The 11,894-nt window shown below is 43.2% G+C and overlaps 1 protein-coding gene across 2 annotated transcripts in view; it reads right to left on the bottom strand.

Moving 5' to 3' along the window:
- CCDC173 (coiled-coil domain containing 173) overlaps window positions 1-11,894 on the bottom strand; it is a 127,316-nt gene that overhangs the window by 110,036 nt on the left and 5,386 nt on the right. Inside the window, exons 3-4 of one of the 2 annotated variants that reach the window (XM_033945274.1) lie at window positions 335-508; window positions 50-231 (exon numbers count right to left, since the gene is read on the bottom strand). In XM_033945274.1, the coding sequence (XP_033801165.1) occupies window positions 50-231; window positions 335-508 (356 nt within the window). The remainder of the gene's footprint in view (window positions 1-49; window positions 232-334; window positions 509-11,894) is intronic. The other variant, XM_033945275.1, reaches the window with a different exon arrangement.

Here is an 11,894-nt window from a genome sequence, read left to right as displayed (position 1 = left end):
AACCAAAAAAGGCCAAGATCTTAACTGAAAAGAACCCTTCCTCACATACTGTTCTAGCAGGTCATCATATTCTGCCTTTCTTGCCAGAAATCGTTCATGCTCTGTCCGACGTTCCTTCAATAAACAACCTTCTGGCTCTTGCTCTTTTTTTTTGTAAATCAGATCCATCTTCTTCTTCAATTCAATCTGAGCTTCTCGTTCCTTCATTACTTGAGTAAGTAAAAGTCCACTCTAGAAAATATAACACAAAACATAACACTTTATGCAGGTAAATAGCCTTTCATGTTCAGGTAGTAAATATAAATGTATTTATACATTTAAACAAATGCAGTACATGAAAGTTTTTTATTCTGTCGGTCATGTAGTATTGCTTGAGTTGTGCATTTTCTATGGCTTCTCTTCGTTTCTCTGCTTGGTACTTTGCTTCTTCTAGATCAATATTTTGTTTCTCCTTTTCCTCCCTTTCTTCACGCAGTTTTTTAAACGAAAGTCTCTTTTGCCTTTGGCCCTATAATAGAGACAAAACTTTATGAAGGAATTTCATTAATATAAAAAATAAAAAATAACCAAGACATGACTGAAATTATTTGCAAGGAAAAGGAAAGATTAGGGTCATACCTCTTTAATCTTCTTTCTAGTAGACAGATACTCCATTCCTAAACCTGTGGGTAGTCAACCCCTTCTCACGAGACTTTTTGTAGAGAGCTTTATTTGCATTCTTTTGCTTCACCTACTATCCTCCTGGGCTGTCCTCCAATTCTTCAGTTCATATCAAAGCAGGTCAATCCTAGAGAGGAAACAGAAGAGTGAGGGGTATGGGGACACTCCCCAAGAAATATATCTGTTCTGCTCATATCATTAAACATATAACAAATAAACAAAACTTAATCATGTGCAATACATAACAAGGTGAAAAGAACAAATAAGTTATCCGCTTGAGTGCTACCTGGTACCTGCACTAGAGTGTGGGATATTTTATAAATATATATACCCTATAGCTACTTCAATGCAGCAGTTGCATCCTCCATTCTTGTCGTCTAGACAAAAGGAAAGAAATGAGATGTCTGGATTTACCAACACCTTTGAGGCAGTAAGCAGGAAACTGAACATCTGACAGGACGGGCTTCAGGAATAGAGTGTTTGTCTACTAAAAAGAATATTAAGAAACTAATCTTTCCTTCTAGTGCAACACACACTCCATTCCTGAACTCATCAAACAGAAGAAAGAGCATTTGTATCCTACAAACGATCACGACGACCAGAAGACAAAGAAGCTTATCTAGAAAAATCTAGAACTGTCAAAACAGCGGTCAGATACGCCAAACTCAGGATGGAAGAAGATTTAGCTAGGAACATCAAAAAAGGGGATAAATCCTTCTTCAGGTATGTTAGTGATAGAAAGAGGAATACAGATGGGATAGTGTGCCTAAGGAAACCCGACGGCAACTTTGCAGAATCGGACTCCGATAAAGCCGAACTATTGAACAAATACTTCTGCTCAGGATTTACCTGTGAGGCACCAGGATCTGGCCCACAGCTGCAAACAAGAGAGAGCTCAGAAGACCCGTTCAAGAATTTTGAATTTTACATCAGCAGCATCTACCAAGAATTGTCAAGGCTCAAAGTGTATAAAGCCATGGGACCAGATAATTTGCATCCCAGAGTGCTTAGGGAATTGAGAGATGTCCTGGCAGAGGCATTAGCCGTGCTCTTCAATCTTTCTCTGAGCATGGGAAAAGTTCCATTAGACTGGAAAACAGCTAACGTCATTCCGCTCCACAAAAAGGGATGCAGGTTAGAGACTGCAAATTACAGACTGGTAAGTCTCACGTCAATAGTGTGCAAACTTATGGAAACATTGATTAAACACAAATTAGACATGGTTCTGGACGACGAGAGACTGAGGGATCCACACCAGCATGGATTTACAAAGGGGAGAATCAGCCAATCCAACCTGATCAGCTTCTTTGACTGGATAACAAAAGAACTAGATAAAGGAGAGTCCCTAGATGTGTTGTATCTGGACTTCAGCAAGGCTTTTGATAGCGACCCACACTGTAGACTTTTGAACAAGATGAGTTTGTTGGGGCTAGGAGAAATATTAACTGCATGGGTTAAGGACTGGCTCAGTGGCAAGGACTGGCTCAGTGGCAGACATCAGAGGGTGGTGGTAAATGGTACTTCCTCTGAAAAGTCAGAAGTGTACAGTGGAGTACTGCAGGGCTCAGTCCTGGGTCCAATCCTATTTAATATCTTCATACAAGATCTGCCTCAGGGACTTCGGGGTAAAATTGCACTATTTGCTGATGATGCTAAATTATGCAACATAGTGGGCGGAGATACAGGACGCTATGACACAGGACATACTTTTTCTGGAGCACTGGTCTACTATTTGGCAGCTGAATTTTAATGCCAAGAAGTGTAAGGTTATGCACTTTGGTAGCAGAAACCTATGCAGAATCTACACTCTGAATGGTGAGACCTTAACCAGAACTGTGGCAGAACGGGACCTGGGAGTAATCATTAGTGAAGATATGAAGGCAGCCAATCAAGTAGAGAAAGCCTCATCCAAGGCTAGACAAATGCTGGGTTGCATCTGGAGAAGCTTTGTCAGCCGAAAGCCCGAGGCAGTAATGCCGCTGTACAGGTCCATGGTGAGACCACATCTGGAATACTGTGTACAATTTTGGAGGCCACACTATCGGAAGGATGTGCTAAGAATGGAATCGGTTCAACGATTGGCCACCAAGATGGTCTCAGGGCTCAAGGATGTCCCTTATGAAGAACGACTAGGTAAGTTGCACCTTTACTCTCTCATGGAACGCAGAGAGAGGAGTGACATGAGAGAGACGTTCAAATACGTCACTGGCCGTATTGAGGTGGAAGAAGACATCTTCTTCCTTACAGGCCCTACAGCGACAAGAGGGCATCCGCTAAAAATCAGGGGCGGGAAATTCCATAGTGACACTAGGAAGTACTTCTTCACCGAAAGGATGGTTGACCGTTGGAATGATCTTCCACTTCAGGTAGTTGAGGCCAGTAACGTGACTGACTTTAAGAACAAATGGGATCAACACATGGGCTCACTTCAAAGAAGAACTTAGAGGGGAGGGTTATTTGAGTGGCAGAATTGTTGGGTAGAAGGCCCTTTTCTGCCGTCATATTCTATGTTTCTATCAAAGCAGTCCCTCGAGTTTAGGGTGGGATAGATGAGCCTGCTGTCAGAACTGAAACTCTGATTGTAAACATATGAAGAGAAGACCAAGTAGCCATTCTATAGATTTCTTCTGACCCACCAAATATTCCACCCATGAGGAAGCAACACTGCAAGTAGAGTGTGCCTTAATGGATATAAGTGGATGTTTTCCACTTCCGATAAAGGCTGAAGAAATGACCATATGGATCCATCTTGAAATGGTCGCTTTCGAGGTTAGTTGCCCTTTATGGGCAGCCCCATCCAGTATAAACAGGTAATCCAACAATCAAAATTTGTTTGTGACCTCTAGAGAGCGTAGCAAGAGTCTGTGCCCATCCAATAATTTTAACACCTGATCAACTCTTTCTCAATCTATAGGGTTTGAAGGCAAGCAAGTGTACTTCTTGGTTGATGTGGAAACTGGAAAGCACTTTTGGCAAGAAAGAGGGGACTGCGTGCAAGATCATGCCTGAATCTAGAACCTTGAGAAATGGATCTCTGCAGGACAAAGCCTGAAGTTCCAACCTCTTTGAACAGAGGCGATTGCCACCAGTAAACACTGTCTTGACGGAAGCATGTTCCAAGGGTTCATAGGGTGCTCTCACTAGTGCCCAGAGGACCAGATTAAAACTCTATGTTGTAAAAAGACTGACACACCAGAAGACGGAGTCATGACACGCCTTTCAAAAACCTGGCCATATCTGGATATGCAGTTACAGTGCTCTTATTAATCCTAGGCCCCAAACAGGAAAGCCCTTAATCTGAACTTTTAGAAAGCCAACCACTAGACCTTTTTCCTGACTTTCCTGCAGAAAGGAATGCCGCCATAATCGCCTTCTTCCTGCATCTTACCATTCCATCCGAATAGCCTTTACACACTAGCACCGCATGCTTAAGAGCTTTGCCGTAAGAACAAAGTGTTCTGGATCCTGTAGGGAAATGGGACTCTGCATGAGCAGCCAGGGAGGACAGGGAAGTTCGAGACTTTGATTCCTTTGCTGCTGAAACGGGTTTGCATACCACAGTCACCTCAGCTACTAGAATCACCAGCCCCTGGTCTGCTATGATCTTGCACAGAAGTCTACCTATCATGGGCCCCGGAGGGGAAGCATAAAGAAGACCTGCCTTTGGCCATTGTTGCACCAGTGTCCAGGCCATCGCTTCCTGGATCATACTCTCTTTGACTGAAGAACTGAATCGCTTTCTAGATCAAATGGGTGCCCCCACTGATTTGCCATGCAGGTGAAGGCTTCCTGAGACAGTGACACTCTCCATGATACAGGGTCTTCTGGATGAGGAAATCCACTTGCACAATGTCCACTCCTGCCACATGTGCCGCTGAGAGTGCCAGAATCCCATCTGCCCATCGAAAACAGCATCTGGGTTTCCAAACACAGAGCAGCACTCTTGGAGCCCCCTTAGCGATTGACCTAGGCTATCCCAACTCATACCACAGCATACTCCAGATCACCTGAAGCACCATGTGGGTGGCTCGGAGATTTAAGCGGTTGATCAAACATTTCCTCTAGAAAGGGAACCAGCGTCCCTAAACTGGATGCCCCTGTAATGTGCCCTCCCAGCCAAACAGGCTGGCATCTATCATCAGGATCACCCATGAAAAGACGCAAGGGGGAACTCCTCTGGTAAAAGACTGGTGTTCCAACCACCAAGCCAGACTGTGATGAACTTTTGCTGTGCAAGTCACTGCTGGCGAAGTACATCGCTCTGTGAACACCATTTGGAGAGAAGCACATCCTGGAGGGGACACAAGTGCACCCTAGCCCAGGGGACTACAGGCTGTTGGAGCAGACTGAAACACCCGAATCTAGCGCAGAAGCTTCTGTTTGCAGGCTTTCAGAAGGAACACCTTATTTTCCCTTGTGTCAAACTGGATTCCCAGATACTCCAAGATCTGTGTCAGCTCCAAGTAGCTTTTCCGAAACTTGACCACCCAGCCCAGTTTCTACAGCAGTTGAATTACTCGGTGAACCGCTAGTCTGCCCTTGGATTCAGACTGGGCTCCAATTAGAAAATCAGGAACGGATGGACTTGCATACCCACGCTGAAACCACCACCACCATTACCTTGGTGAATGTGGGCCAGCCCAAAGGGCAAGGTCACAAACTGGCAGTGTTGCTTTAGCACTTGGAACCACAAAAATTTCCTGTGCTCAGGAAAAACAGGAATATACAGATAGGCCTCCATCAAATCTAGGAAGTCAAGAAATTTCACCAGCGCCACTAATGTTAACACGAACCACAAGGTTTCCATACATGGTATCTTGAGAGCCACATTCACAAGTTTGAGGTCTATAATCAGCCTCCTATGATCTGTGAACATATTTTTTTATAATGTCTAGAGAGGAAACAAGTGGTCTGTGCTTTGGTTGCTGATCATGAGCGAGCATTGTATAACAGAGGACTGTGGAGTCTCCATATTTAATTCCTGGAGGGAGTCCGTGATCACTTCCAAAAGCAATGAAGGCTTAAAACAGCCTGCGCACGGGTCCTCTCTGAGATCAGGGTCCTCCACCAGATCCAGATCCCTCCCCCCCACCCCCAAGAGCTGGTACAGAGAATTCTGACTGGGAAAGTAAAAGAATTGAGAGCCCTGGAGTCTTCCTCAAACTGGATCTCTCCATGTTGTGCATGGCTTTATTGCTGAGGAATTGCACTCATGGGGGGAACCCCCCAGAGCCTGTAAGCTTCAAACATCATAATGATAAATTCAAGGGGGAACCCCTGTTCAGGATGTCCAGATGGTCCTTGCAGATACTCACAAGTTCCTTTCTGGGGTTTAACAGCAACATCATGAATATGCTTTGACAGGGACACACTTGCACTGTTCCCCAGCTCAAACTTGGACTTTTTTCTCCTGGCCCTTGCACCATATAAGTACTAAGACCTCCCAAAGGACTAGAGGAGGTTAAGCCATCGGCTCCCACCCCCTCACGCTCAAGCCATCACAAATCTGGCCTTAATCTGAGGCATCCTGGACTGAGAAGTCCTTCACACCTGTTTTTAAGCAAAATCGAGGTGTTCTGAGGCAGATAGAGGCTTTTATTTTTAAAGCAGGAAATCCAAGATGGCTGCTGCCGCATTGATTTTAGTGTCAAAAACGGCCCAGGAAAGCTACACTAGGGAATAAAAAAATAGCAATTTGGGGATTTTAGAGGTGAGGGAACCTAGCTCTAACCCCAGAGCCTTAAAAAAAAAAGATTTTACAGAACACCCCCCCGCCCAGATTTAGTTTGTCAGGCTGTCAGCCTGTTATTCACTGTGCTATGCTGTGTGCTGAGAGCTGCAAGTATGGAAGCTGCAAACTGCTTATAAGGAGAACCTCTACCTCAACAAGCCTGGAATCTGGATTGCTTGTGACTTCTGACTGCCTTTCAGGCCCAGCGAACCAGCTGGAGACCTCAACGCCCACTGGATCATACACACGCAAATGCGGGGAGGAAAGCAATCAGCCCTGATCCTGTAAAAAAATACCACGGAGACACTCAGCCTGCGCTCAAGCCCATTGCAGATGAACCTGGGGCGAGACTTGCTTCCAAGGGAACGGTTCCTGAGCCCCTGAACTATTAGTGCAGGCTGTCCAAGTGGGTGCAGTGCAAAGCAGTCTGTCCCTTGAAAGCAGACTCTCAACGTTCTCCCACAACCAGAGCTGTCCCATAAGAGGGATCTTCTGCAGCACTGAAATGCATCGCAAATGATAAGCGAAAAAGGCTGAATATAAATGAAAAGAAACACGAGCAGAAAATACAAGCTCCTACCATCTCACTTGTAGGAAGCAACTGAGGAATTGGAGGATAGCCCAGGAGGGTGGGAGGCAGAGCAAAAAAACACAAATTAAGCTCCCTATGAGAATTCTAGCAAGAAGGGGTTGACTACCCACAAGATCAGGAATACAGTGTCTGTCATACTAGAATACTACATTATTGAAATTCTCCCTTTAATTTCTAAGTTTTATTCAGCTGAAAGGTGAAATTGTTCATATGTCCTATTTGGAGATTCTGACCGCTTGTTTTTAATAAACATCATTTATATGAACAAGCAAACACGGAAGGGTATTTTTGATATGATGTCTAATTCCAAATTGAGACTTTTTGCCAGAAACACGTCTAAATTTCTAGTTCAATTATGGCTTTGAGCTAGATGTTTTCAGACTCAACACATCCATCTGTAAGTACCATTTTTGAAATAAAAGATTGTCTGGCAACATTTCTGATGAACTGACCACACAGGCATCTCAGTAATGCAGAGGGGCAGCCTAGTGCAGTGTTTCTCAACCTTTTCAAGCCAAGTACCCCCTAAGCCTAACAAATACCAACCGAGTACCCCTGCCCAAGCTCCGCCCCAGACCCACCCAAACTCAGCCCCTGACTCCACTCCCATAATAATAGTACTAATCGTAATGCAATTTCTTCTATTTATTTTTTAAGAAGTGCCGTCTCCGGATCAGACCTTCTGTCCATCTAGTCCGGCGATCCGCAACCAATCTCAGACAAGGTCTTTGTTTCTTATAAACTTCTTCCCTTTATTCATTTAGTTTTTTCTCATTCAATATATCAGACTGGTGTAGTAAGAGAATTTATCATTCCCTTTTTGTTCTTTACTCCTACTCCAATCTCTCTCCTTTCCTCTTCCCTCCTTCCCATCATCTCAAACCCCTCCCTCCACCAATTTCTGAGCCCTTCATTTCTTCTTCTCTCTCATCACTTCTGGTGCAGCATTTCCCCCCTCTCTAATCCCCTCCTCCCACACCTAGCTTAAAATAGCTCCAGGGGGACCTATAGCCCAGAATCTCTTCCCCTTCTCCCCATCACAATCTGACATTTCTTTCCCATTCCCCTCACTTTTGGGTGTAAGAAAATAATTTCCTGTGCCGATCAGCTGCCTCCCCTAAACCCTTATGCATCTCCTCTGTGTCTCTGTCCCTTACCTTTTGAACTGCACTACTCCTTTGGGCCTCAGCCCCCAGCAACACTCCCTGCAATGGACAGCACAAGCAGCTACCCACACGCTGCACGTGCCTGACCCACAAGTCTCCCTCCGATATCAACTCTTGACGTCGGAGAGAAGGCTTCTGGGTCAGCCACTTACCTGCAGCGCCTGAATCTCTGCATGAACCACCCACTGCAAGGAGCACTGCTGAAGGCTGAAGACCGAAGGAGAGTGTGTCATACTGTGTCAGCTTCGGGAGAGGGGCGGCACAGCAAAGAGAGAACAATGGAAGCAGATTCAGTGGGCAGGCAGGAACAGGAGATTCTGGGTGGCGGTGATGGTGGGCAGGAACTTGAGATCCTAGGCGACGGTGTGGCAGTGGAGCAGTAGACACTAATTTGGCAGAAATTAGTAGCCAGGCCAAATACTCTCAAGCGGCCCGCGTACACAGGTTGAGAAACACTGGCCTAGTGGTCAGTTACAGTTATTTTTATTTGATATACTGCCATTATTAACAGAAAATGTTATACCAAAGTAGTTTACAATTAAAAAAAACAAGGATAAAAAAAAAGTAAGGCTAACAAGGTAGTAAGACCAGGAAAAGGGAACAAACAGGACGCAAATAGATTAACAAGAAAGGAAAGGCTTACAATTTATCTTGGGGGGAAAAACTATAAAGGGAAAATAAAAAGAAGGAAAAAGCATTCGTATTAAACCATTGAAAACTTGGTCTATGAGAGAAGTGGTACCAATGCCTTTGTACAATAGTAGGCCTTTAATTGCGACTTAAAATTCTTGAGAGATTTTTCAGACCTCAAGAATAAAGGTAAGGAGTTCCACAAAATGGGAGCCATAACAGAGAAACTGGAATCACGATTAATATCAAGAAACATATGTTGAAAAGACAGCACAGATAACAAATGTTGGTAAGAGGAACGGGAGGTTCTTATTACTTGAATAGGGAGTACAGAAATGAAGGAAGCCTAGAGGACTGAATCTGGAAGGTAACCACATTATACTTAAATGGTATTCTGTATGCTATCGGGAGCAAATGTTCAGATTTGAGCATGGAGTGTGTGGTCATATTTTGAACAACCATATAGAAGACGGACAGCAGTGTTTTGTATGAGCTGAAGACAATAAAGCTGGTATTGGGGATGTCCAACTAAGAGAGAATTACAGTAATCAAGCTTGGAAATAGCCATGGAATGCAAAATGATCCGAAGAGAACCACGGTTTAGAAGTGACCAAATAGAGTGAAGCTGATGAAGTTTGAAGAATGAGGAAAAGACAACAGAAGAAATATAAGAGTGGAATGACAATGAGTTATCTAAGGTAACACCAAGAATCTTAATAGCTGATGAAGACCAAAGTAAAGCACGGAAGTTTTGAAGAACTTTTGTTAGTAGAAAAAAATCGTTGTTGAGCTTTTCTGAGAATTAAGCTTTAGTCTATTAGATGCTAACCAATCAGTTACTTCATCTAGTTTATTGGAGATTAAGGAGAAATCATGAGAACACTAAGTTGAAAGGATGAAGTAACTGAATGTTGTCCGCATGAATAAAAAATGTAAACCCAAGCGATTGAAGCAGAAATGTTAAAGGAGTGAGAAAAATATTGAAGAGTATCGGTCCAAGAACAGAACCTTGAGGGACACCAGATTGGAGCCGCTGTGAAGTAGAGAAAGTACCAGATTAGTAAACAGAGTAGGATCACTCAGTGAGATACAAGTTGAACCATTGAAGAGCTTTATCAGTGATGTGCAAGACCTTTAGATGGTCCAATAGGATTGAATGATCCACTAATTTGAAAGCAGCGGACATGTCCAAAGAAAATAGAACATCACAATTACTGTCAAGAAATGGACCTTATGTAATTAGTTAAACCTAAAAGAGAATGTTTCAGTTGAGTGATGGGGACAATAGCCTGTCTGTCATAGATGAAGAGCATTTGTAGAGTCTAGGAAGTCAGATAATTGTGTAGCAACCACCCTTTCAGTAATTTTGGAAAGAAATAATGGTAAGTTAGAAATAGATGTATAATTGCAGACAACTGCCTGATCCAATTTAGGGGCTTTAAGCACCGGAGTAACAATAGCGTGCTTCCAAGGAAGAGGAAATGTTGCAGTTTTAAAACTATTAGTGACAATGGCTACTAAGGGGCCGATGAAACTATCCAAAAATCTTTTTACAAGAAAAAATGGAATTGGATCATTTAAAGAGGTAGGTTGCAATGAAGTAACAACCTTTGATAAGTAAAAAACAGAAGGAAGATTGAAAGCAGAAAGTTCAGAAACAAGTTTCCCTGAACATCTCCAAATCCAAGGGCATATTTTTCTCTACTTTTCCAAAAGTAACTCTGAACCATCCAATTAGTATTGATGCCCTATCCAACTTGACAATAAAATCAAACTCCTAGGAGTTATTACTGACGAAGATCTTAACTTTCATCATCAAATCAGCAATGTCACTCAGAAGTGTTTTTACAAACTAACACTCATCCGCGCTATCCTTTCTCTATTAGACCCTCCCCTCCATCAACATTTTGATTCACTCCTTTGTTATCTCCAACATTGACTACTGTAATGCCTTGTATCAAGGCATTACACAAAAGGAAATTTGCCGGCTTCAACTATTGCAAAACACTGCAGTCAAACTCATCTACAAAGCTAAAAAATTCGACCATGTGACCCCCCTCTTGTTCAAAGCCCACTGGCTACCCATTCTTCACCACATCACCTACAAAAACACTTCTGTTAACATTTAAAACCAAGCAGTCCAATTTACCTGCATTTATCGATAAACTTCTTATTCCATATGCTCCTACCTGGAATCTGCATTCCATTACTCAAAATCTCAAAATCTGTTCCATTTCCTACTGCGAAAGCATAGGGCATCATATCTCTAGGGATTTACAATTGCCTAATGTGGGGAATCATGTACCCTGTGGGCAGTGCCAATGGTGCCCCTTTGTGATGGCGGGGGAAAGCTGGACCCATCCTGTTTTGGGTACCAAGTATATCGCCAGACATCAGACGAACTGCAATTCAGACCATGTAATATATCTTATCCAATGCCCTTGCCCAAAACTGTATATTGGCCGCACTACTCGGGCTATTAGGGTACGACTAACCGAACATAAATCCCGGGTGCATACGAGCTGTGAAGTATCTCCTCTGGTTAGACACTGGAGAGTATGTAATCATGGCCTTACAGATTTAAAGTGGAGAGTACTGGATATGATTACTGTAGGGTGGGAAGGAGGTAATATTGAGCGCACATTAAATCTAAGGGAGCTTAGATGGATGTTCCAATTGCAAACTATGGCTTCCACCAGTCTGAACGAAGTTTCGGACTGGATGGCTCAAGTGGATTCCTGATTTTGGGATTGGGACCTGTTTAAAATGGTAATAGGGACTATAGGAATGGTTGCTAGGGGATACGCTGAGGACGTCAGGGGAGGGGCTTATATAACGCTCAGAGTAAACGCCGCGGCCATCTTTGAACGCCCGCAGCAGTAGGAAATGGAATAAGTTAATACTTATCCTTTGGTAAGTGTAGCTGTTTTAATGAATAATGATAAGGGAATAGATGATGAAAGTTATAACTTTGGGCTTTGTATTTGTTTTGCAGTTCCCCTGACCTTGATAAAGACAGACGAAACGCATCGGGAAGGGGAACCTACAAGGATTTAAGATAAGTTATTCAATTTAACTTTAAAGAAAAGGTTAATAAGATTATAATGGAATATAA

The sequence above is a fragment of the Geotrypetes seraphini genome, chromosome 5, assembly GCF_902459505.1.
Source record: "Geotrypetes seraphini chromosome 5, aGeoSer1.1, whole genome shotgun sequence".
In the NCBI taxonomy this organism is placed as follows: Eukaryota; Metazoa; Chordata; class Amphibia; order Gymnophiona; family Dermophiidae; genus Geotrypetes; species Geotrypetes seraphini.
Note: the sequence above shows the minus strand (reverse complement) of the source record. Positions and strands in the feature narration are given on the sequence as shown.